Source organism: Chaetodon trifascialis, chromosome 22, assembly GCF_039877785.1.
Source record: "Chaetodon trifascialis isolate fChaTrf1 chromosome 22, fChaTrf1.hap1, whole genome shotgun sequence".
Lineage (NCBI taxonomy): Eukaryota > Metazoa > Chordata > Actinopteri > Chaetodontiformes > Chaetodontidae > Chaetodon > Chaetodon trifascialis.
In genome coordinates this window covers 2,871,177-2,899,014 of record NC_092077.1, presented here as the reverse complement: position 1 = coordinate 2,899,014, position 27,838 = coordinate 2,871,177, and the positions used below count along the sequence as shown (strand labels likewise).

General features: G+C 42.0%; 1 protein-coding gene across 1 annotated transcript; it reads right to left on the bottom strand.

Moving 5' to 3' along the window:
• Positions 1-223: 223 nt before the first annotated feature.
• mkrn1 (makorin, ring finger protein, 1) lies at positions 224-27,838 on the bottom strand. Its single transcript, XM_070992123.1, has 8 exons — positions 27,699-27,838; positions 26,954-27,085; positions 9,265-9,446; positions 7,544-7,767; positions 5,525-5,739; positions 3,864-3,974; positions 3,055-3,199; positions 224-2,300 (listed from the first exon to the last, which is right to left on the bottom strand). Exons 1-8 carry the CDS (start codon positions 27,770-27,772, stop codon positions 2,088-2,090), a joined length of 1,296 nt encoding a protein of 431 aa, XP_070848224.1. The 5' UTR covers positions 27,773-27,838; the 3' UTR covers positions 224-2,087.

Below are 27,838 nucleotides of genomic sequence, written 5' to 3'. Positions count from 1 at the left end.
AAACCAAAACAATTAGCTGAAAGGCTAACATGCTCCACAAAGCTGACGGGAACTGCACGTCATAATTCACTTCAAGCAACACTTTTCATATTACACATTTTACTAGTATACTATTATTGATTGATCCAAATGACTGAACAAACGTTAAAAAAACATTATCACTCGAAATGGTTTCAAGCCATTCAAGCAGACAAGCAAAAAAAATTGGACCCCATACAGTACAGAGATTGATAATAAACTTTAATTTCAAGTTAAGATGGATGGCTGTGGAACATAGAAAACACACATTTCAGTATAAACATATGCATTCCAATGGAGTTCAACAGGTTGAGACCAGCTATCAGGAGTCAGTGGACGAGCATCTCAGCAGCAAAGCTTAATAAGCATTACTCAGTGAAGCCAACATACAACAGTGAATCTACACTTCACACGGGGGTTCGTGGGAAATGAAAAGTCTGTACTGCAGGTCTGCTGAAGAGTTTGTTTTCACCAGGTTTGACTCTTTAAAGGACCAGTGTGTAGGACTTAGTGGCATCTAGCGGCGAGGTTGCAGACAGCAACCAACTGAATAACCTTCCCCAGAACCGGTGTTTGGTTTGTCGCTTCTGGCCTACTGTACATACCTGACAGGCTCCATGGAAGAGAGCCCGCTCCCTATGTAGATATGAAGGGCTCATTCTAAGCTAATGACAACACAAAGATTCTCAGTTTCAGGTAACTACACACAAATGAAAACATATTTCTGAATATTAGATTTCATTTCTGCCATCAGATCCCCCTAAAGTGTACACACTGCTCCTTTAACCTGACTTTGAGGAGGGCCTTGCCGTTACCACAGGAGTTTCTGGATGCTGAGACTTAGGACGGTGCAAGGGAACAGATTTAAAATGAAGTTGTGCATCTTTATTTTATACATTTGGTTGATGTAGCAGTTCATCTGAACTCAGGTGGACTTGTTTTTGCAAAACTAGGTAGTTAGATCACAGAAAGACAAAAGTATCTGGAAAACCTCACGTCACATTTCACAGCACAGTAAATTCATTCTTCATTCAAAGGCAGTATGTTTCCCAGACTAATTCAAGGGGTGCACAGGGGTGTGTGTGTGTGTGTGTGTGTGTGTGTGTGTGTGTGTGTGTGTGTGTGTGTGTGTGTGTGTGTGTGTGTGTGTGTGTGTGTGTGTGTGTGTGTGTGTGTGTGTGTGTGTGTGTGTGTGTGAGTGTGAGAGAGAGAGAGGGGGTTGAAGAGGAAGGTGGGTGGGCCACTTCGCCCTTGGCCACTTGGCATGTTTACCCCTTGGCCTGTTCTAGAACCTATTACAGTGTATCACGGCCCGAGATGAAGGATGAGGGCTGGTGGTCACCCTGCTTTAAACAGCCAAACCCTGCAAGAGTTTCATGGTGTTGACTTTGATGGACAGTTTGTATTTCATTACGATCTAAATACCTCATGAAAGACTTTATAACCCTGAAAAAAAGTGAGATTTATTGGGGCCACATGAAATACCTTTCAGTACAACATGAAAACAATTATGGCAAATGTATTAAACATCAGCACAATATATTGGCTATCAGCAGCTTTAATAAGAAAAACGAGAAGTTCCGGCCTTCAAAAACCGTTGGTAAAATCTTACAACATGCCCATCACGATTACAGTAAATGGTGCTGAGTAAGTTCGAGTGCATCCTCAGAGAAGTATGTATTACACCTGGGTAGATGATAAACAAGTCAAACCCACACCCACAAATAAACTTGACAATGTTTATTAGCAATACTTGAAGAAAGTTAGAATTTTTGTTAAATCTTATATTGAGTTCTTTTTGTCATTTTATTATTTTACCTCTTAACATGAACCGCACAAGATAGACCCACGAGGATAGATGTCTAGAAAATGTTTAGCACGAGTGCACTGACTTCTTGTTTTTTTTTTTCTTTTTTTTAAATCTTTTATAAGTTCATTTATTAATGGCCTGCTTAAAGGCACTGCCACAATACAGGGGGGTGGGGAAAAAGCTACTGTCCATCACTCGCACAAGACAGTCCATTCTAGTGTGTAGTATACAGGTTGGGGGGTGTTAGTGGGTGGGGCTGCTATAGGTAAATCTCATAGAAATCGTCCAGCTCCTCGTGAAACAAGTCCCATTCATCCTCTGAATCTGTCACCTCATCGTCGGTTCCTGCGGCGAGCAGCATGAGGAGCATCTCGCTCAGCTCAAACGTCACCATCTCCTCGTCTTCGTTGTCAAAGGAGTCAGTGCTTTCCCGCTCGTCAAAGATGTCCCACAGCGGTGTTCGCCTTGAGTTCTGGAGGGAAAAGGTAAAGAGTGTTATCTTCAAACAAGAATGTATTCTCAGGAGAACAGTTTCATGTGACACAGCAGCCAGGCTCACCCAGCCTTTGTAATGTGTGGGGTACATGTAAGATCCACTGTCACAGATACCCAATCTCGCCATTTGCTTCAATATCACACAGATATCCAACATCAGTGTTGAAGCATTCGTAATGGAGGGCCGTGCAATTCCAGTCTGCTGGCTGTTCCAACGCTCTCTGCCCTGGTGCAGCCTCCTCTACTGCTGTCCATTTTGATCGACTCCTCAGCTGACAGCGCTGTCAGCAGCCCAGCGGGAGAGATGCTCCGTGGTTACAATTACAAATCTTCACATGCTTCAGCCTATAGATGTCCTCAACCTCATTTCACTCAGGAAATTCATTAAGACGGCCCCATCATGCAGTCACTTAACACACTGGGCGAATGCTGAACCTTAATAACAAGGCAGTGTGTTCAGGATGTAGGTGTTTCTATTTTACTGGCCACATATCGTGTTATTACACTTTTAACAACATCCAGCAGAGGCTGCTACAGTCAAGGTGGTGTTGTTACTGTCGTTATTATTAGAGTAAAAGCAGAGTAGTGGCTTTGACACTGGTGACATGTACTGGCACCAAGAACACTTTGGCTATCATGATAATACAATCTGTGACAATCGAATGTACAGTACTTTTAGGAGTACTTTCTGGTGAAATGACAACATTCTGGGAGCGAGTGTGAGCTCTTACCCGGTTCCTGCTGTTGGATCCAGTCTGTCTCCGCTGGGGCTGAGCCTCCTCCAGCCGTCCATCAGGAAAGGCATGCTTGTAGAAGCAATTTGAGCCGAAAGGGCACGTTCCACGACCCTCGTCAAAATATCGACACGGTTTACTCCTGAAGAAGACAAAAGGGAAAGCAGAGAGTACACACGGCAACTTAGATTATCTCAGTGATTCAGAAGAAAAAAAAAACAGACCAGAGGCATCAGGCAACATGAATCGATCTTTGGGTGACTGATGTTTTCTCAGTGGAGCAGTTCATTAAACTAAATGAAGAGCTGTTTCCACATTAAGGTCTGCACTGGACTGTTCTTTCAGGCTTGCGTCTGCCTGCTCCCTGCACAGTTTCCCACCATTACCACCTACTCTACTCATGCAGATTCACAATTCCACTCGCTGTGATTCTGATCACATCTACCCGCAGTAGCTTCTATTGAAAATCTGTCTGCTCCATCCTGCAGGGAAAAAAATGGATTTTTAATTGCTGATACTGATCTGTTCATTAAACCAGCTTTAGAAGACTGGACTGAAAAGAAGCCTCATTAAATGCATTTATAAGAAAAAAGTTGAGGCTCAGTGGAAAAGGTGCAGAAAAATCTCACGGATTGTGTCCCTGTTCGTCTGATTTGTTGTGTCCCACAGTAGATATAAAGCATTTGGTAGAAATCTGGCCTCAGTGCAGCTGTTAGACCGCTGTTTTGTATTGTTTTAGGATTGTGTAGTAAGTGTCTGGATGTGTATCCTCTGTGGTGCCTCAGTGCGGGAAATGCTCTGTGTACCCCATGCCGTCCTTGTATTTCTGGATAAGTTTCTGCTTGTCGTCCTTATCTTCCACCCAGTACTCGCTTGGGATGACAAAGTTGGATGTGATTCGACACTCTGGGCAAGATCTGCAAGAAAGAAAAAAAAAACAAGTGGTGGAAAGAATCCTACAACATTGTAGGCGGTGAAAGTACTGTTAAACATGAGTGTGTGTCACTGGGCTTGGGCCAGCATGCCATCCTGAACATGGTATTTCAATAAGAACACAACCTGTTAACCAAAATCTATGTCCAGTACACTGCTGCTTTGCAAAGCAAGTGCACGTTTTCTTAACTGGACAGCATTCTCAGAAATTATCATGTAGTGGAAATGTATGTGCTAAACAAGGGTCACTAAGATTTGGAGCTTGTGAAATGATTCCAAAGCCAATGCTTTAGTGTGGGGACACCTCTGACATTTTGTCCACGTGTAGAATGATTTGTGGATGTGAAAAAATCTGGGAGTATGTCTATAAGAAGACCTCAGAAAGAAAGAAAACAAACGTTGGACTTCTAACGTAAATGTGCACATTTAACTTGAGTTTTCTGTTTATTTCAGTACTTGAAACACAAAAGCCGCTGTGTTTTGTTTCTTAAAGATTTCTTCTTTGGTTTTCCTACAGCTCTAGACATTCCCAAACTGTTGGTTTTTCACAGCTTGACAAAGGCTGGTATACCGCCACAGATGTAAAATTATATCTGAACATCATTTGTCAACCCTACGATCCTTGTTTGAGCCCACGAAAAAGAGCTGAAGAGCAAGTTGAAACAGAAAGTTCTTGCTAAGAACTGCAGGCTGCTTTGGAATTGGAAGTATTTAAAGCAGACTGAAAAAACTGACATGAAAATTAACTCACTTATTCAGCCATGAAGTGATTTAGAAGAGAAGAGACCTCTCCTCTTGACTCACTGAACCTTCCTCTCTTATATATCTCACATTACGTATTTGCTTATCTTGCACGCAGCACTGTCTGTGACCTTATTTCTGTCACACTGGGATTCCTGGACGTATTTCACTTGTCTTCATTTTCAAATCAGGGAGACAAGCAGCAGCAGTCTGTCCTCCCGCACACATGAGAAATGACTAAGTCCATCCAGTAATTTCCTGCCCAGACAGTTTAGATGACTGAATACAAATGAAAACAAAATCTAAACTAATTCAGAAGGCCATAAAGGTTTTTATTGTAAGGCCTGTAGATTTAAGATAGATAAAACTGAAATATCATCAGCTCATGACAGCTGTTGTAACAAAGTTTACTTTTGGAACCACTACAGATCGTAGTATTGAACTGAATTGTCCATTCATGGATTTTAATTGGGTTTCTCACAGAAGATTGGCAAATTTGATAGTTGGTAAGTTTGATTGTTGATTTCTGTTTATGGAGAAGACATATCAGACAGTTGCTGGTTAAAGCTTCACACACTGACCGTATATTATATACCTGGTTTTTACACAGAACGTTTTTGGTCATTGGTTTTGATGCTCTACGTATTTGAGAGAAAAATCTGCCAGAGATACAGATAAAAAATGATTTATCATTTAGCCTTCAAACCTACATTCCACTGGGGACACAAGGACCTCATAACAAAAGTAGATATGCTAGAGAAAACCCCCAGTTGTCAATGTCTAAGTGACTCACTTGATGATTTTACTCTCAAACTGCTTGGCACTCCTCCATTTGCGAATGCACTTTAGACAGTAGCAGTGGCTGCAGTTGGACAGGATGCCAAAACGGCGCTCACTGGGGTTGGCCTTCTCAAACACCACTTCCATACACACACCACACATCATGTCCTTGCTGCGTTGGATGGCAAATGAAATCTCCATGTCTTTCTCATGGGCCTCGATGCATGCCTAGGAGAGGGAACAGTTAAACCAACGCACCACAACCTTTTCTCCATTTAACCAGGGTTCCATTCAACGGTCACCTTCAGACAAAATATCAGAAGAAATCAGCTGAGAGAATACAATTTTTTTAAAATATATTTCTTACAGACTAGCTGGTGTTGCTTTCTTGTTCTGTGCTCAGATAACAGCTGTCTGCTCATTCATTTTAAATGAGACCACTGCACTGAAGTAGTTGTGGTCTCTGATGGCAAAAAAAGTTCAACCTGGCTGATGTTTTGCTCTATTGTGATGAAATATCCTCCAGCCACCCACTGCACTGGCCAATCAAATTGGTGCAAGTCCATATTCAAAGTAGATGACTTATAACGTGAATGACATTACTTCACTGGTTACCTCATGATTGGAAGATAAAACAATGATTCTAAAATGATGCATTCTAAACTGCTGTGCAGTGTTTTGGTGTTTTGACAGACCTTCAAACTGAGGCATACACTACTCAAACTGGACTCCATGGTCGATCTTCCAATGTCAAACTAGTACCTGATATGGATGACACATTTAATAAAATAACTTCCATTTATATGCGGGGAAAAATACGTATTTGTTGTGTAATAATCTGACTACATTCAGTATTCATATCTGGAAATGCAACAGGGGATGTAAAATGCACTGTGGTCACATATACACTCTGATTGATGGCGTTCTCTGTTGTCCCACCAGTAAAATAGGTTACTGAGTCAAGCTGAACAGAACATCATGACAACAATTTACCAAACTGAAAATAACATGTGGAAGCGAGAGATGTTCTGAGCCGATCCTGAGGATCAGTATCAGGGCTAAAATAAACCCAATCAAATGCTGAATCTATTTTTCTGTATTCCTCTATTCTACTGTGTGTTGTCCACTGCTACTAGTACAAGTGAAAATTAAAGATGTATTTGTGCAAGTCACTGAGTTCTCACATATGAATTTGTAGTGTTGGAGTTTAATAGACTCCAACACTAATGAATCTGTTATTGAATCTTTCAGCTCTTATTTCTTTCTCATTAGCAAAGAGTGGTGTACAAAACAATTAGATAATATCTTCCTCTGTTGTGCTGCCTAACATAATGACCGCAAACCTGAAGTCACCTGTTAACTGAGTGAGGCAGCAGGCGCGCTGAAAATGAAGGGAGCAACATCAACTCTGCAACATGCCTAACAATTAGGCTACATAAGCTGCGTTCAAATTAATTCTGCCAAACACTGGTTCACTGGTTTGTTCTGAATTTTTTGAAAACATGACAGCTCTAGTAACTGAAAAGGGAAGCTCCTAAATAGGAACCTCCAGCATGCTCCCTTCAGTGCAATTCAATGGCACATTCACTGATGACAAGTCGAGCTAATGCTAATGAAATGCATCTTTTTCTGTCTGAAGAAGATCATTCGCTCAAAATGTCACGAGTGGATGTGCCATTAATTTGCACTGAAGGGAGCTAAAGTGACCCTTTTTTAATTTTTTTTCCCATGTTTTCAATGCAGTATTTGTAGTGTGTGGCTATTGTGCATCATTTGCTCTAGGAAATGAAGCAACACCCGACCACCAACGCAGACCCTTGCAGCTTTTTTCCCCAAATACAGTGCTTTTTTCCTGTTTGTAGTAAAAAGGTGAATGACCTGCTTTTAACACTAGGTGGGCCTCAAAACTGCAATTAATGTGCTAATTAAGGTGGAAACAGTAGTTATGGCATCTAGATATTCTACAGATCCACCAAAACCAGAGTGATAAATACATTAAAAACACCCAGCAGGTTGCTTCTGGAACTGTTACCTTTGTGTGCTCAGAGCGCTGGGTGTTGTCGGTGGGGTGGAGCACCTGGAGGCCGCACATGTCGCACACATCGCCATGGAGATAAGCACAGTTGATTCCATAGCGGCACTCTCCAACAGCAGCGTACGGACAGAGCTGCTTCCTCAGTTCTTTGTTATCTGGTGCTTCATCACTTTCAAACTCTTCAATGAGAGGGACAGAGTTCTCCACCTTCACTGGCTCAGCTGCACACACCCAATCCACCGCAACACAGAGAGAGGGATTTTTACATTACATACATGTTGTGCCATGGTAAATAAAACAAAAACTCTTTCCTCCCCACCGTAACCCTTTATGTACGCAACTTATTTTTACTGTTCAGACAGGCCTCAAAGTGCAACCTTTACTTTAACAGATCATAATTTGAGCTGCTCTGCATTTCCAGACCAAGTGACACGAGATGAATCTGAACCACAATGCAAGCTAAATAGCATCATTAAAGTGTCATTCATGCCTGTTGTTCAGTCGACTTGGTACAGACCAAAACAAAAAACAAAAAAACATTGTTTCCTTTTCGTCATTTTGTGCTCACACTGACATGTAACAAACTAACCAAGAATAATGAACATATATTTTCACAAGTCCTTTTTTATGTTTTTCTTGGTTGGATTGAGCAATTGCTGTTTGAATTGTTACAAGGAAAGAAGCCTAACCCCAACTTCAGCAGTCAACTGATTCACTCCACGTTGACTCAAACCTCCATTAGTGTCTGTCCTCAAGCAACAGCAGGAGGACAGACACCACCATAATGTTTGCCAAGCACTGATGGGATAACATCAAACGTGTCATCATTTTTAAGTTAGTAAGAGTTTGAACTTAGGGTTATGTTCAGTACACTATTAAACCCACTATTGATGTAATCAATGCTGGTCGCTAGGGCTGGGAGGTACAATGGTATCTACCAAGCAATGGTAGAAATGTGTCCACCAGTAGAGATTTGGAAATTCCATTTCCTCTCTTAAACCATATTTATACACTGTCATTCACAGTGTTTGCACTGCTACCCTGCTACACAGCAAGTGAGCAGGCATGTTGATGACATTGTACGGAGTGTAGCTGCTTCAGACTGTTTTCTGCTTGTCTGTATATTTCTTTCCACTCTTTTGCTGACAATGCGGATATGTCCAAAAACATGTAGTATTGTTAAACACAAAAGTCATCATTACGGATGAGTTGTCGTCACATGATTTGGACAGCAGGACCATTCACCACGTTCTAACACAATGTGAGAATGACAGTTCTCTTGCACCTCTGTTGCTCTCATTTGGAACCTTAAAGCTTGGAAACAGAGTTAGTTTTACGGTTTTGAGACTTTGTGTGTTTTTTGTTGTATGGAAGTTCTGAACAAAAGAAGAAAATAATCAAATGTGGTCAAGTATGGTAAGGTATAGCTATTTTCAATTCAATTCAATTCAATTCAATTCAATTCAATTCAATTCAATTCAATTCAATTCAATATGCCTTTATTCGTCCCGCGAGGGGAAATTGCAATATATATTTATTTTAATATTTTAAACGATTCCTCAATTGAACACACACACACACACACACACACACACACACACACACACACACACACACACACACACACACACACACACACACACATTGCTGTGATATACAACAACATATACCATGATAGAGAAATTTGCCCATATTGCCCAACCAAACTGGTCACTCACCCCGTCCACAGTATGGCTGTCCTGGAACAAACTCAGCTGCATTGACCCAGTCCTGCGCCCCTGGGACAGGTGTTGACCCACTGGGTTCTGGGTCTGATGGGCCGACCAGCGAGACGGAGGGCAGCGGCAGCGTCTGGGGGGTTGGTGGCTCCTCGTTCTTTGGTGGTTTACAGTGTTCGAATCTGAGTAAGCACATAGGACCAGGACCAATTACTAATGCAAGAAAGGACCGATCTGAGGTACAAACCAAAGTTGATCAACAATCCAAGAACACAGTCATAAGATGGTACAACCTCAAACAGTAAGAGCAGTGACAAGTGACACTAAAGTCCTAATTAAAAGGGTTCCGGACAGAAACTACCACTCCAGCAGTACATTAACTGAGCTCCACTAGTCAATGTCACACAATCTCCGCATTCAACAGTTGGAAATGAGAACGCAGCCATACTGGCAGTCATGCGGAAGCATTGCTAGGCTAACAGCTAGTCTCTTCTCCTGCTGTATTTATAAAGAGTGAACATGGTGGACAGCTGTTGTGTGCCAGGATTACAGACCAATCAGGAACAAGGAAGAGCATTATATCGGATTCTGAAAGATCCTGAAAGAACACATAAATGGATTACTGTAATAAACTAGCAAACAGAAGGAAAATGAGCAATGGAAGAACCAAAGCAACAGATTCCACTTGTGTAGTGACCACTTCATATCAGGCTATGTTAAGAAAAGAATGCACTTCCAAACATTAACATGTTATTTATTTAACATGGTTTCATTATGGTTTCTGACAATTTCATTTTACTAAAAGGCCAGTATGACCTGTGCATTATGCTGTGGATTTTGTGGGGCAGTATTCATTATGTAGCTCCCCATCTCAAACCCAAACCTGGCCTAAGATTATATTGGTAGTTCATGCTAGCTTTAATTAAGCTTAGAACTAATATATCTTTTGATTGTTTTGGCTTATTATTTTGGCATTGATTCAACCATTGTTTCAAAGCTTTTCTAACACTGCATTAGTGCAATGTATTGTAAACTAGTGCCAAGTCTAGTTATATGTTGCATTCAGAAAATCTCTTCAATATGCATTTAGGAACAGTAACTCTGAAAAGAGTGTCTGCATTATTACCTGTTTTGAAATATTTAGAGAGAAATTAAGAAATTGATTAGACAGTGGTCAATTGTATTCAATGTACACGACACACCATACCATGAAATACTAAATTGCCATTTGCCCACGAGGTTCCATTTGTTTCACTTCCAATGGATGGGAAGGCCACACAAGTGAGAAGTTCATCACAGATCAAAGCATTTCTTTTTATCTTATTTGCTACCAGAGGACCTGGTTTTGGCAGAGAGAGGTTTCAATGTCAGCAATTCCATCCATTCTTACCAAGCTGAATTAAAGCTTCCAGCATTCACTCATGGCTAGAAACAGTTAGATCCTGTTGACAAACAGAACACCATATGCTTAGCATTTGCTGAAGGAATCATTATAGTTCTCCGTCAAAAGTGTTTTGGAGCTGTCCCCTGAGGCTTCACTGACAGTAACAGACAAAATCATGTGACATTCTCTGACAAAATTATGCTTTGCTCTGAAAAACATCTGAATCTGTTGTACCCTTTCAGTGATCCCATAACAGATGTGGGGTATGAAACTCAGTACAGATGTAGAGTCAAGTACAGCGGTTAACAAATTTATTAGACCACCACCCAAAGTGATGTTTATGCCACAGCTGTCCTAAATTAACACCATTGGTAATTGCCAAAATCATTTTTTATGTTTCTGTAATGGTTAATACACCAATATGTAGAAGCTCTTTAACCGAAATTATATTTTTAATGCTAAAATATAATTATTATTGTTATCCATGAATTTTCAAATTTACTGATTAATAAAAAACACTGAAAAAATAGCAAAGCACATTATTATTTCTTGATTAATAAGTCAAATTATAGTTATTTACTTGCATTCCTGAACAGAAAAAATAGTTTTAGTGGTTGAATTTGCTATGCTTGATTAATTTCTGACTTCTCAGAGAAGCACAGTGGGCTGGCTCAAATTTGGGTATAAAAAGGTGAATTCAGTTTGAAATTCCTCATTCCACTTCAAAATGGTAAAACGTGGAGGGCTCACTGAAAATGAAAGAGTCCGCATTAAAGCACTTCATGATGCTGGATGGTCTCTGAGGCAAATAGGGAAAGATATAAAGTGTTCTCACAGTGTGGTCAAGTATGCTTTGGAGTCAATTGCTGAGACTTGTACTTACAAAATGCACCAAGGAAGAGGCAGGAAATGAAAGTTAACTGAAGCAGATGTCAGACACCTCAAGATTTTAAGTACTAGAGACAGAAGGAAGACCACTGCTGATCTTCAGGCAGAAATGAATGCTTCTAGATCAAAGTCTGAGAAAGTCTCCAGAATGACCATAAGCAGACAACTGACGAAACAAGGCTTAAAGGGAAGAATATCTGCCAAGAAGCCATTATTGAGGCCTGCAAACATCCAGAAACGCCTCAGATTTGCCAGGGAGCACGAACACTGGACTGTTGATGACTGGAAGAATGTACTCTGGACGGACGAGTCCAAGTTTGAACTCGGTCAGCATTGTTGTGTTTAAGTCCGCAGAAAACCTGGAGAACGTTTTGATGCCAGATGCACTGCACCCACAGTGAAACACGGTAGAGATTCCATTATGGTATGGGGTTCCATTTGTGGAAACAGCGTGGGCAAATTAGTGAAAATCGACAGTATAATGAACAAGACCATCTACCACGACATGTTAGTGCATCATGGAATCCCTTCTGGACTGAATCTGATAGGGTGTGGGTTCATATACAGTGTTTTCCCTACCATTGTACAGGCCAAGGAGACCCCCCCAGGCCAAAAAAGAAAAATCAATATGCCAAAAATAAGCCACCTATCCACTCATTCATAAATCAATAATCATTTACATTTAGGAGCGCCTCTGTCCAGCGCAACGGGAGTCAACCTGCTTCGTTGCCTAGTAACGATGCGAGTACCGGTGCTGAGAGCACCGGCATATTTTATGGGATGTTTAAGGTTTGTAGCTAGCCAACTATGGCGCCACCGAAGAAAAGAAAAAATATCGCAGGCCACAGACAACTTACCCCCACGTTTACACGTAGCAAGGTATTTTGGAAAACAAATATTTTAGACCCTCCGTTTTCAAAAATAACATCGTGCGCACAACATTGTTTTCAAAAATGCTTTTTTAAAAAACAATTTTTATTTATTTATTTTTTTTATACATGAACCCGGATAAACACGCATCATAACTATGCCAAACCTATGGGCGCGAGGTCGCTCACATGACGTTAAGTATTCGGTCGCATGTTGTGACGTTTCGGAACTTAAAATGCCATTTAACCCTGCTTACATGCGGACAAATCACCGGCGTTTTCAGAAATCTCCACTTTGGCCAGAGTTTTTAAAAAAAGTTTTCTGTGAAAAAAAAAAAAAAAAAAAACTGTTTGCGTGTAAACGAGAGGCCAAACCGCATGAAAACATATGCGTTTTCCCTAAGTGTAAACGGGGTCTTAATATAAAGAATTTTTTTCTGCCAGACTCCGGAGCCAAGGGAAATAGATGAAGGGAGAGTAACAGAGGCAACTCTAAAAAAAAAAAAAGACAAGTGCAGGTGAGACGGAAGAAAGGGGGGCAGATTGCAGTGGAGAGGGGGGCTGCTCGAGGACCATTACTGCTGCTGACACCTGTCCGACGGGTGACCCCGCTCCGACTGCCGGCCGCTAACCTACGTGTGACCGCGGGCCCGGTCCGACTGGTAACCCAGTCAAAAAAAAAAAAACAAAAAACAAAACAGCTAAACACAGAACATCTGGCTGGGATCCTGAATGGCTTAATAACCATAAATATAGCCCTTGGTTGTACCACACTCCCCATGGTAAGTTTCCAATATGTTGTTTAGCTTATATTTTTGTTCTGATCAAGCTTCTTCTTTTTTTTGGTAAGCAATAATGATGAAAATAACAGACAATAGGCTAGTTTTCCACTAGAACCACTAAGGGGTCATTTTTCCCCAGGCATTGTCAAATGAATGTAACTCCATCCTTCCATCCATTGTCTTCCGCTTATCCGGGGCCGGGTTGCGGGGGGAGCAGTCTGAGCAGGGACGCCCAGACTTCCCTCTCCCCGGACACTTCCTCCAGCTCTTCCGGGGGGATCCCGAGGCGTTCCCAGGCCAGCCGAGTGACATAGTCACCCCAGCGTGTCCTGGGTCTTCCCCGGTGGGACATGCCTGGAACACCTCCCTAGGGAGGCGTCCAGGGGGCATCCGATAGAGATGCCCGAGCCACCTCAGCTGAGTCCTCTCGATGCGGAGGAGCAGCGACTCTACTCTGAGCTCCTCCCGGGTGACAGAGCTCCTCACCCTATCTCTAAGGGAGCGCCCCGCCACCCTGCGGAGGAAACTCATTTCAGCCGCTTGTATCCGGGACCTCGTTCTTTCGATCATGACCCAAAGTTCATGACCATAGGTGAGGGTAGGAACGTAGATTGACCGGTAAATCGAGAGCTTCGCCTTTCGGCTCAGCTCCTTCTTTACCACGACAGACGATACAGTGACTGCATTACTGCAGCCGCTGCACCGATCCGCCTGTCAATCTCACGTTCCATCCTTCCCTCACTCGTGAACAGGATCCCAAGATACTTAAACTCCTCCACTTGAGGCAGGAACTCTCCCCCAACCTGAAGGGAGCAAGCCACCTTTTTCCGGTTGAGAACCATGGCCTCGGACTTGGAGGTGCTGACTCTCATCCCAGCTGCTTCACACTCGGCTGCGAACCGCCCCAGCGCATGCTGAAGGTCCTGGCTCGAGGTAGCCAACAAGACAACATCATCTGCGAAAAGCAGAGACGAAATCTGCTGGCCCCCGAACCGAACCCCCTCCGGCCCCTGGCTGCGCCTAGAAATCCTGTCCATAAAAATGATGAACAGAACCGGTGACAAAGGGCAGCCCTGCCGGAGTCCAACATGCACCGGGAACAGGTCCGACTTACTGCCGGCAATGCGGACCAAGCTCCTGCTCCGGTTGTACAGGGACTGTACAGCCCTCAACAGAGGGCCTCCAACCCCATACTCCTGGAGCACCTCCCACAGAATGACGCGAGGGACACGGTCGAATGCCTTCTCCAAGTCCACGAAGCACATGTGGACTGGTTGGGCAAACTCCCATGAACCCTCAAGCACCCTGTGGAGGGTATAGAGCTGGTCCAGTGTTCCACGGCCAGGACGAAAACCGCATTGTTCCTCTTGAATCCGGGGTTCGACTATCAGCCGGATTCTCCTCTCCAGTACCCTGGAATAGACTTTACCAGGGAGGCTGAGGAGTGTGATCCCCCGATAGTTGGAACACACCCTCCGGTCCCCCTTTTTAAAAAGAGGGACCACCACCCCAGTCTGCCAGTCCAGAGGCACTGTCCCCGTCTGCCACGCGATGCTGCAGAGGCGTGTCAACCAAGACAGTCCTACAACATCCAGAGACTTGAGGTACTCAGGGCGGATCTCATCCACCCCCGGCGCTTTGCCACCGAGGAGCTTGCGAACTGCCTCAGTGACTTCAGCCCCGGTGATGAATGAATCGACCTCCAAGTCCCCAGTCTCTGCTTCCTCTACGGAAGACATGACAGAGGGATTGAGGAGATCCTCGAAGTATTCCTTCCACTGCCCAACAATATCCCCAGTCGAGGTCAACAGCTCCCCACCTCCACTGTAAACAGTGTTGACAGAAAGCTGCTTCCCCCTCCTGAGGCGCCGAACGGTTTGCCAGAATTTCCTCGAGGCCGACCGGTAGTCCTCCTCCATGGCCTCCCCGAACTCCTCCCAGACCCGAGTTTTTGCTTTTACAACCGCCCGAGCTGCCGCACACTTGGCCTGCCGGTACCCATCAGCTGCCTCAGGAGTCCTATGAGCCAACCAGGCCTGATAGGACTCCTTCTTCAGCTTGACGGCATCCCTTACTTCCGGTGTCCACCACCAGGTTCGGGGGTTGCCGCCACGACAGGCACCGCCGACTTTACGGCCACAGCTACGGACGGCTGCATCAACAATGGAAGTGGAGAACATGGTCCATTCGGAATCAATGTCTCCAACCTCCCTCGGGATCTGGTTGATGCTCTCCTGGAGGTGGGAGTTGAAAACTTCCCTGACAGCGGGTTCCGCCAGACGTTCCCAACAGACCCTCACGGTACGTTTGGGTCTGCCAAGTCTGTCCTGCTTCTTCCCCTGCCAGCGAATCCAACTCGCCACCAGGTGGTGATCAGTTGACAGCTCAGCCCCTCTCTTTACCCGAGTGTCCAAGACATACTGCCGAAGGTCAGATGATACGTAGAATGTAACTCTGTTATAATAAAACGAAAAAAAAAAACTTCCATGTTTAATGTTTGTCAAATGTTTGAATCATTTATAACTGATAGAATCCCAATTATGTGTAGGAAATTCCCCTACCACAAAGCCTTGGTGAAGTTCTTCTCTAAACCGAGAAAAATCAAGTGCAACACACAACAATGCACACTGTGTGGTTGAAGTGCCAATGTGTAATCAAACATGTTCCATTTGTATGCAATAAATGCACCTTATCAAGTCACCCTCTCCTTGTGATCTTTAATATAGTCTGGGTGAACAAAAATTTGAATGCAAATATAATAATTGCAGAATTGCAGAATTGCAGGCTGCTTGCTGTGCCACCTGACTTGATCCAACTGGGCCAATACACCATCCCACATGTCTCGTTTGTTTTCTGGGATTTTTCGGTGGGTGCCATCGGGCCTGAAAAAAATTCTAGGGGAAACACTGCAGTTTTCATTTCATGTTGCTGCAATGTCAATAGGTTATTTGGTAATCATATGAAATTGTAAACAATTCAAGTCTGAGTTCAACTGACCTGGATGCTTTTCCCAGAGGGTAGCTACCCTAACCCTAGTTACATGTCAGACTGAGAGGTCAGTCAGCAATAATGACACAGGGACAGCGTCTCTTCTTATAAAAGCATAAATAGGGACATCTTTCTTGAGTCTCTGGGCTCTATTTTCGACTCCGCTGCGGCGCAAAGTCAGGTCCGTTTCGCAGATGGGGCGTGGTGGCACAGACTTTGGTATTTTCGTGCACTGCGCCGCTGGCGCATCTCCTCCCCCTTCTCATCTCAGTCCCACCCAGCGGCGCAACTCGGAAGGAGGGAGGGGAGAAGGCATGGAATGGGTTTGACACAGCTGAGTCAAATCTTCACCAATCACAGCAGCTCCTCCCCTCACCTTTAACAACGCTGCTGGCGAGGCTAACATTTTTTTGGCACCATGGATGCCATAGCAAAAAGCAAATCAAATTATACTATCATCAAAACTGTAATTAATCAAATCTTAACAGAACATGTTCAGTATAGTATTTGGCTGGCAATATGCAATCAATACAATTATTTATATATTTAATTCAACATCTTTTTTAGAGTTGCCTCTGTTAGTCTCCCTTCATCTATTTTTCTTGGCTCCGGAGTCTGGCAGAAAAACTTCTCTATATTAAGTTGTCTGTCGCCCGCAATATTTTTTCTTTTCTTTGGCTGTGCCATAGTTGGCGCTCTCAGCAGCGGTACTCGCATCGTTACTAGGCAACGAAGCAGGTTGACACACGTTGCGCTGCATAGAGGCACTTCTAAATGTAGATTTTAAAATTTTAAAATTATTGATTTATGAATGAATGGATAGATGGCTTATTTTTGGCATATTGATTTTTTTTTTTTTTGGCCTGGCGGCCCACCAGGCCTGTACAATGGTAGGGGAAACACTGAAACTGTAATAACCACAGCTTCTTGATTGTTATGGGAGAATGACTGATTGAGGCTCATTCATATTTACATATCTTAGTAAAAATGGATTCAAATTGTAAGTCCTCAGTGTAAATTTATTAAACACATAGACAAACACCAGCCACTGCACTGTGCAATGACCATGTCCTTTTGTAGTGCAGAGAGACTGAAGTCTATGGATCCAGAGGACAAAAAGAACTCTAAGATACTGAGCTTGATCTTCAGTATGCTCAGTTTGTGCAGACCAACAGAAATGTTGTTGTTCTCTCTTTTTTTTTTTTTTTTTTTTTTTTTTTTGATAAAGCCTCTGTCAAAGACAGGACCTTGGACACGTCTTCAACTCTTCATTCTAGTGCTTCCAGTTGAAACAGATATTTTGGTTCTTTCTTCCCCTGTAAATAATAAGCATGTAACTGGAATGTAAACTGGCATTTCCCCTGCAGGGTTGTGCAGAGGTTTACAGATGACAGTCTAAGTTTTGCTACCTCAGAGAAAACTTGATTGAGACAGATGCAGTATCCTTCAAATGCCATGGTCAAAACATTAGGAATACAGTGTGATGTTTCAACAGAAAAAAACTGATTCCTGCAAACTGCTGTGATCACATGCATTGTTTTGAATGGCCCTGGCCTGAAAGATAAAGGCTTCATCGGGGGAAAATCATAATATTATAATGTGTAAATGACAATGCAGAGCTAGTCTAGAGGCTGTATTTAGGATTAATATCTCATGTTTTTACTAATTGAGAGAAAGTTTTCTGGGACTTTAACACATTCATGGGATGAAAACAGGCTATGGGCCATGGTGTTCCATGTTGAGGATAAGACATTACCAAACAAAAATGTCAAAGTAACATGTATGCTATCAGTGGATGATATTAATATAATCTAACATGGTATATGTATGCATTTTACATCTGAATATTCATATTCCTCATGCTAAAATACATTTTCAAAAAGTAACTGTATGGATGGAACAGAGAGAGCAAGGAAATTAAATACCTAGCAAACAAGGAAGCAGCAGTCTAACAGAGAAAAGCAAGCTTGTGATCAGAAGGTTGCAAATTCAAACCCCAAGACAGCAGGATAAATCTGGGTGTGACAGTGCGAGAGCAGCCCCTGTCATTACCACCACTGAGGTACCCTTGAGCAAAGACCTTAACCCCAATCTAGCCAGCTTCTGTCAACACCGTCCAGAAAAGCCATTCCATGACATACGTAGACCCAGCCACATACTTGCCACATGTGTAGTGTTATTTTGGGAGTGTTAAGTAGTGTGGAGAGGGAGAGTAGCTCGGAGAATACACCGCAGTCCTATGCAGGATAGCTAAATAGTTTTCCTTGAGTGGTGATATGAATTTGTGTGCACTGTGTGGTTTGATAGATATGTAAGTATTCAACTGCAGTGTCTCCAGTAGACAGTGTCATGTTCAAGTGGTGTGCTTGTAGCTAGGAGCCTAGCCTTGTCTTTAATTGTGTGAAGGGGATTTCATAGTTTAGTGGTAGCATTTTGGTGTGACATGGCAGTTATCACTTGTTGTATCCCTCCTCCCGTTTTATGAATTATTCAATGATTGTTATTTATATAATACACAATAAAAATTGTGTTGTATATTTGCATTCTGTGGTTATTAAATATGTACAGTGGCATGTAAATGTTTGGTCACCCCTGTTCAAAATTTGTGTTACTGTGAATAGCTAAGCAAGTAAAAGATGAAAGGTATCAAGTTAAAGATGACACATTTCTGTAATAATAAGACTTCTTTTTTATTTCCATATTTCACAGTTTTGAAAATAACAAAAAAGGGCCTGAGGTAAAAGTTTGGGCACCCTGCATGGCCAACACTTAGTAACACCCCCTTTAGCAAGTATCACAGTTTGTGGATGTTTTTTGTAGTCAGCTGGGGGTCTGATTGCTGTTGCCATATTCGCCTTAAATTCGCAACAACTCACACAATGTGCAGTTGGAAATGTCATAGTGTGTGTGCATGCACCAACAAGTGGATAACAAATCGTGTGGTTTGGCATTCGTCCCACGCGTGTGGTCAAAGTGGACAGCAATCTTACAAGTTTCTCTCTCTGCAAGAAGTAGGTGCTTGTGTGACTGTCCAATCAACAACTGCATCACTTATGAGACAGAAAGTGCATCCTCACCCTCAGCAGTTCCATCTGGATGAATTCAAAACGAGACAATGTCAAAATGGTTGAATGCAATTGGACAAATCCAGACAAAGGCATGATATTAATTTACAGCATCTATTTTGGGACTGCAAAATTACAAGATCCTGCTAATAGTTGCTATATGATCAGTGGAAAAATGGTTAAATGAAAGTTATTTGTGTGTGCATGCTTCACTGTCAAAAGTTAAAAATGAATAAATTAGAAAGGCTTCAAATGTTTTCAGGACTTGACTATTTGAAGCAATATGGATGGAAGTAATAGTACTGGTGTTGTACTAGAAAAGTACTGGTAGCAGCAGCAGAATTAATACAATATTGGCAGCTCTAGTTCTACCAGTAGTACTGGAAGCAGTAGACACTGACAGGCGAAACTGTTCAAAAGGATAGCAGTCCAAATTTTGCGGAAAGATCAAAGAATAAGAGTGAGTACTGTATTTCCTCAAATACAAAATGGCAGTCAAAAAAAACTGGGCCTTAAATAATGTCAACATGAGCAAAGAGGAGCCGGATCTCTAATAGAGGCCAGGGGAAAAAACAAGGGTGAATAAACTCCTGCTGGCTGTCATATTATGCACATGCAAACTAAGCATAATGTTCACTTTCATTGCTTTACTTTCATAAATTCAACAATATAATCATGCTGTTTTGAACACCTTGTTCTTCTGGATTACTCATCTAAAGTGTTCATGTCTGATTTCAGTCACTGCGGGTGTGTGTTTATGTCTGAGCCAAACTGTATTTTGTAGTAACGTATAAGTGCCACAAGATGGCAGTAGCCACATCTCAAGTGCCATGCGAATTCTTGCATGTCAATGAATTTTCTACAACATATAACTGCATGTTTCACAATAAAAGCCTTGTTAAGAAAACAAGGGTTTGTGTTTACTGAAATGCTAGAGGCTTTTAATTTAAAACAGATAAATGAAGCATTGAGTTCGTATCAACAGTGTAATGCAGTAGCTTTATTAGTCCAAACAGGAGCGGATCAGAAGGAGGCTTTGTCTGAAAACATGACCAATTATATTTATCAAAGGGAGGGACTTAAATAAATAATAAAAAAAATAAAAGAAATAGAAGAAATAAAAGCCTGCCTCTGATAAAGGCCTGCTTCAAACAAAGGCCTATTACCTTCAGCAACTGAGGTGAAGAAAGAAAAAAGGCACTGGTCACTTTTTGAGGAAATATGGTAAACATAAACTTTGAACCAGGCACAGTAACAAAAAAATAAGTGTATAAGAGTGTGTGAGCGCTTTACTAAAGGATTGTCAGCATTATACTGCATATTCTTCATATAAATGGTTGTACAAGTCTCAAGAAAGACAGCTAAATCTCCTGGTTTTTGCTTATGACGTAAGCTCCTGCAGGACATCCTGATTATTTAGGATTTGTGCCACTCTTGAATGCTTCAGCATACCGCTTTCTGATCTACTTTTAATACACAAATATAATATGTAATAATAAAAACTAGAATACTATTACTATAACACTATAAAAGACTATATATTTCAAGTGATAGATAGATAGATAGATAGATAGATAGATAGATAGATAGATAGATAGATAGATAGATAGATAGATAGATAGATAGATAGATAGATAATATGCATTGTTCTGTGCTGCACTTGATTTTTCTCGGTTTAGAGAAGAACTTCACCAAGGCTTTGTGGTAGGGGAATTTCCTACACATAACTGGGATTCTATCAGTTATAAATGATTCATACATTTAACAAACATTAAACATTGAAGTTTTTTTTTCGTTTTATTATAACAGAGTTACATTCATTTGACAATGGCTGAACCCCTTAGAGGTTCTAGTGGAAAACTAGCCTATTGTCTGTGTTATTTTCATCATTATTGCTTACCAAAAAAAAGAAGCTCGATCAGAACAAAAATATAAGCTGAACAACAAATTGGAATTTTACCATGGGGAGTGTGGTACAACCAAGGGCTGTATTTATGGTTATTAAGCCATTCAGGATCCCAGCCAGATGTTCTGTGTTTAGCTGTATTTTTTTATTTTTTTTTGACTGGTTACCAGTCGGACTGGGCCCGCGGTCACACATCGGATAGTGGCCTGCAGTGAGAGCGGGGTCACCCGTCGGACAGGTGTCAGCGGCAGTAATGGTCCTCGAGCAGCCCCCCTCTCCACTGCAATCTGCCCCCCTTTCTTCCGTCTCACCTGCACCTGTCATTTTTTTTGGCTCCGGAGTCTGGCAGAAAAACTTCTTTATATTAAGACCCCATTAACACTTACGGAAAACACATATCTTTTCATGAGGTTTGGCCTCTCGTTTACACGCAAACGGAGTTTTGTTTTGTTTTTTCACAGAAAACTTTTTTTTAAAAACTCTGGCCAAAGTGGAGATTTCTGAAAACACCAGTTATTTGTCGGCGTGTAAACAGGGTTAAACAGCGTTTTAGGTTCCGAAACGTCACAACATGCGACTGAATACTTAACGTCATGTGAGCAACCTTGCGCCCATAGGTTTGGCATAGTTATGATGCGTGTTTATCCGGGTTCATGTAAAAAAACATTATTGAAATCAATGTTTTGCGCACGATGTTATTTTTGAAAACGGGTTAGAGTGGAGTATCCCTTTTATTTTTGTAATACTGTGATATGATACCATGACCCATGAGAGAAATGCTAGATCATATCTCCCACCCGACAGGGCAAATGCTCAAAGCGTAGACTCATTTTCCTAAATTTAATTAAAATGCAGCTAAATGCAAAATATGTTAAAAAGTAGTTGCGTGGAAATGCAATAACATCAGCGACCTCATGAAACAATAACAAATACAGCATTCCATAAATCTGAAGCAGTGCAGTGTGTTTGTTCCAATGTTGATGGGATTTGCCAAACTAAAAATGTGAGTGTCTTAACCTCGTCAAGTCAAGGCAACAGTAATTAAATTAAGTCTGAAGTCTATAGTAACTCAGAAAAAAGTAATGATAAACAAACAGCTAAACCCTTTTTACCAGTATGAATATTGCTATCAATAAAATGATAATGATACCCAGTCCTAGCCTCAGATAGATAACAATTCAATTCCATAGCTACAGTACAGCACGATTAACAGGTCACGTTAGCCTGTGTACACAGCCATACAAAAAGGGAAGACCTAAGCTAGCCCTCCTCTAGCCTCCTCAATAATGATGAGCTCCATCAGATCATGTCCTTAACCAGTCTGTTCCCAGAAAGCCACTGGAGCACTGGATGAGTGGGGAGGGAGTTATGCATAAATAAAATGAGAGGAGGGTGTTGTAGCAGAGGGAACATAGAGAACACAGCAACAGCATGGGGGGGGGGGGGCAGCTCAGAGAAAGAGAGCAGGATGGGAACAGAGAGCATTATGCAATTGCCATGCAGGCTGCAGTGCACTCTGTCTGGCCCTGGAGGCTGCAGAAGAGAGAGGGAGGGAGCAAGACAGACACAGAGTGAGAGAGCGAGACAGAGCTCGTCACAATAGGCAGAGCCCAGGGAATTCAACCATAATAAACCCCCACAGCAAGAGCCTTTCTCTGGACTCTTAATACAGGGTGCACAGCCCCACGGGGTCACAGAAATAATGAGGACATCCTCCTTACTGCAGCTCCATCACAAGGATGGAGGAATGTGACTCCAGACAACAACAACAGCTTGGTGCTATACACTCAAGGCTTCCTACAGGCAATAGGCTGACTACTCGAGAATAAGGATGAAGTATGTGTGTAACTACTAATGTGTTCTGCTGCTGTTGGGGTGGTCCTCTGAGTGCCTTGGTAACTATGGGGATGTTCCTGAAGCCAGACATGGAAGCAGACAGCGTCTGCACTGACTGGCTGCGGCTGTCTGAGTACACTCAAGCTTGACAACAGACTGGGAGCCTAATCTGCTTCTCAAAAGGACCATATCACTGCACGTTTGAGCCCATGTACTCTGAATACAAAATGCTGTCCCAAAATGCTGTCCCATATTCAAAGCATGCTGCAGTGTTTTAGATTCGTGTTTTAGGGCTTGATTAGATAAAAGTCACTTCTGTTTGACAATTAATCATCATCAATTAACACTGTGTCTGCTTTGACTTTGCTACGTGACAATGCAGTTGAGACTTTTCAAATCAGTCTGCAAATATGTAACGATAATATAACTGACAATTTCAAAAAAAGAGTTCATTGAGACGAGATCCATCACCCAAATAAAGTTTTAGCCAAATGATCGTTACAATGCAGTTAAATGAATAGAAAGCTGAGGCATAAGCTGTCGAAATAAAAAGCTTGCTTGATGACAATCAGACAGAAATTAATTGAAATATGGTGTATTCTAAAACAGCGTTGAAATAATGCTGATGCCCGAGTGAACGTGTTAATCAGAGAGAATCTATCTTCATACGCTGTTGGACAAGACCAATTAAACTAGAAAATATGTGTTGAGAATGTACTGTGTAATCTTTAACAATTGAGAGGTTGATGTAACTGAATATTCTGTCATTTGAAAACATTAAGCTATTTATTAAAACGTTAAGTTAGAATAATGTTTTTATCAGTGGGGTAGAAGATATTCATAGTTAACCAAGTCTGAAGTTTCTACAACTTAATCTTCATAAAAAAGGGAAATGAATGGAATGAAAACCCAAGCCAGAAATATAATACTACAACATGCTTTCAGAAGGGTTTGCGGTAAATAATATACAGCCGAAATGATTAGTCCATGATCAGTTGGTCGATCAACAGGCAATAGGCAATAGGCAATCATTTTGATAACTGATTAGACAGACAACAATCTTTTAATCAGAAATTCATTGGTTCCAATGTTAAATGTGAATATCTGCCAGTTTTCTTCATCTTCTATGACAGTAAACTGAACATCTTTGGCTTTTAGACGGTTATTGTGTGTTCAGTCCAAACGCAAAGTGAATTCTTCACGTGGCAAAGTCATGGCAAAGATGTGAATTTGGACAACAGGAATGACAACAGGAATGAAATCAGAAACATGAATACTCAAAATTCACATCATTCGCACATTGAAAATATTCAAATTGAGCAAAACATTTGCGTGTGTCACAGGGCTTTGCAGAAAGCTCTGTTTGGGGAGGACCAGGTGGAGCGGATTAATCGCCGAACGACAGCTGCTGTGCCAGGGAGCTCTGGAGGGGAGAGCCGCTGGCAGATTTGGAGCTTCTGGAGACATAAACACCTGGAGTCACACTGGATTCTCCTCTGATCTGAAGCCATTTACCAGCAGGAGGAGAGCTCAGAGTTTACACATTTCTGGGATTAAAAAAGTGGATTTCTATTCGCCCTCACTTCTCAACCTCTCTGCAGCAGCAGCAAGCTGCCTATGCGCTGACCTCGACAGTTGGGTGTTTGTAATTAGTCTCTCTGTCCATGTTAACTGCTGGCTAGAGGGGGGTGTACTTTACTTCATGGAGGTACAGACAGGAGAGGAGAAAAGAAGAGGGACTGCAGAGAAACAGAAAGAACCGGGTCTCTGGTAAGCAGAGTTCAGTCAGAGGCTACACTGAGTACCACACACATGCACAGACACACACACACTCCACACCTGCTGACGCTTGCGAGCTAATGACTAATGTATAGGTATTGTGACTAGGGCTGGGCAATATGGCTGAAAACTCTATTGCGATATAAGTGTTTTATATTGGTCGATATCAATAATTATTGATATTTTTTAGGACCTATTTAAAATAAGGACCGGGAGAAAAATACATTCAATTTAAACATTTTTATTTTAAATTTGACCTTCCTCTGATTATAATCCCCTCAGCTATCAAGGCAGAAAGGAAATGTCAACACAACCATGGAAAACAGTCGTATAATGTATGTAAATCAAAGTGTAAAAATGTAAACAGAGAGAAACCTGAGAACTTTTTTTCTGCAGGTTTAGTGCAGGAAGTTCACAAGCTGATTCACCCTCTGCTGAATAAAATGTTTTCAGATATGTGCAGTGTTTTGGAAACATAGCAGAAACTGAGGTAGACTTGACATCTGTAACATACAAACAAACATGATAGACAGCACAGTAACACTGACTGAACTATAAAACCAGCCTAGACATATGAACAACTTCAGTCACTCTTCTTACTCTAAACATACATGAACTATTCAATTATATTTTTATTGCAAGTGTGTTTAAAAAAAAAAAAAAGCATGTGTAAGAGATGTTTATAACCTGGCTTTTCCTCAGTGCTCAGTGAAGCATGTCTTTAGCTATATGATATGCCGCTGCCTCCGTTACGTCTTCGTGCCTTTTAGATGATTTGTCATCAGGCACTGAAGCAGATACCTCTGCATGGTGGTCTGCTGCTCGTACGGTGGTGCTGCGGTTGGCGGACGTTGGTCTTGCATAAGTTACAGACCACATTGGTCCGACTACGGTCCGACTTATAAAATACAAAAAACTTCATACTGGCGAGCTGACTTTCCCTGTTTTATCGACAATTTCTTCGCTCGCTGCAGCGCTCACTTTCTATTTCTCATCTCACTCCTCGCAGAGCATCAAACACAAACAACGAGATGGTGAAGCCGAACTTGATACTGTAACATGATTGGCGTGTTAGCGTGTCTCTCTCACTGATTAGCGATTACTCCCTCCATTGCCCGGTTACCTGAGAGCGAGTGCCTTTGTTCATGCAACCAACCTCACTTCACAACTTCAGGTTTCTTCCGACGAAGAAAAAAAATTATCAAATGTTTTATCGAACGCATTTTTTATTGATAATGATGACGTGTCTATCGCGAGACATATCGCTATCGTTTTATCGCCCAGCCCTAATTGTGACTGTTTGGGCCGAGTAAAAAACAAATGGTCCTGGGTGTCAAACTTGGACAAGAACCACAAGGCGAAGATTGGCTTTACGTTTGGTCTGAACACACCACAAGTCAGAAATACCAAGATGCTCAAATATTTTAACTTGGATGTTATATGTTCTAATAATTGGTATGGTATAATTGTAATGCCATTGTCTGACACCTTAAATAACAAATTGTAATAATAAAAATTGCTGATGAAAACAATTGTGGATTTATCTATAATGAAAATAATTGCTGCAGCCAAACGTTTCCATTCATCACATTCAGACACACACCACATTCATGTATATGTTATAGGCAGGATTTGGAGAAAACACAACAGCAACTTGGCCCATACGACTACTCTCATGTTCAATCAGCTACTAGAATTGCTGTCATTTTCATCTAAGCAAAGACCTGTGGGGAGACAGCCTGAAGGAAGCTGCTGAGCATACACTAATTCCACAAACACTCAAGACAAACCTTCAAAAATATAATTTAGAACAGACAATTTCATTCAGCAGAGCAATGCTGTAATGCCACAGACAAGTGCCTCTAATTCATTGGGCCCATATGCAGCAGCCACAGACACAGAACAACATGTTGACATTACGAAGCAGCAGTTTCAGGTGTCAGATCCACTTGAGGAGCAGGCAGTAACACTTCTGAGAAGCCCAACCCGCAAAGCTGCTGTGCTGTCATTTGGATAAGAGCACGGCCAGTTTTAGAAAGGAGTTATAATGGCCCTCAACTGACAACTGGGACCACTTTTACAGACTGTGGCAGCTGACTGTGAACATGTCAGTTCAGTTCAAACATTCAAGCCTTTTTATTTACATCCACATTTTGACTGGCTAAAATGGACGATTTCAGTGGTGTCTTTACCTGCACCGGTCCCCAAACACACAGTTTCCCATCTGAAAGAACTTGCAAATCATGGCTGCAGGTTTGCTGTTGGTCAGATCATGGGAGTATCGACAGTTGTCTCCTTCTTTGCAAAGACCATGCATGAAATATCTGCAAATGAAAAATAAAAACAAAGATCTCTCATCACACCAGAGCTTGAACAAAAAAACAAATTATTTTCAGAGTGGTAGTATTTCAGTTTAAGGTTGGTAAAGACATCAATCTAATCTTCATAACGTTAGCTGATGGAGTCTGTTTGAGGCATTTAACAAGTGCCATGACTGAACTCACCAACCAGCACAATTCGCTGTTTTAACGCTGCTTAACGTTAGTTACGAAGTGAAAGTGTATTAAATGCATTTGAACACTAGCGTTTGAGGACTGTATCACTTAGTTGTTTTACAATAGTTTGCGTAGCATAACATTAAGTGTTATAGCATGACATTAATCTAAACCGAGTTCCTCGTTGAAAACGTAGCTAGCACTCTGGCGGCTAACCCACCACACTAGGCTGCTCTGTGACCGTAACACAGCGAACATAACAACAGAGTAGTCTAACGTTAGTAACGTTACAGCTAACTGTTAGCTAGCTAACAGCTGAGCGAAGCCTCCGAAGACGCTGTTGTCAGTCGTTCGCCAGCCATCGTATCAATGCTGTTCTAATGTCAAACCATGAAGGATAAAACCTTTTTCAAGATTTCAGTCCCCGTTAGTCTTGTCTTACCTGCACGTTACGTGTTTGGTCCAACCTCCTGTTACTGGTGAAGTCGCCGTAGACGCTACAGCTGCCTCCGCCATTGCTGTTTATGTTGAGAAGCTACAGCCGGATGTTCCGGACAGCTCCGCTCCATCTCGGCCTCTGTC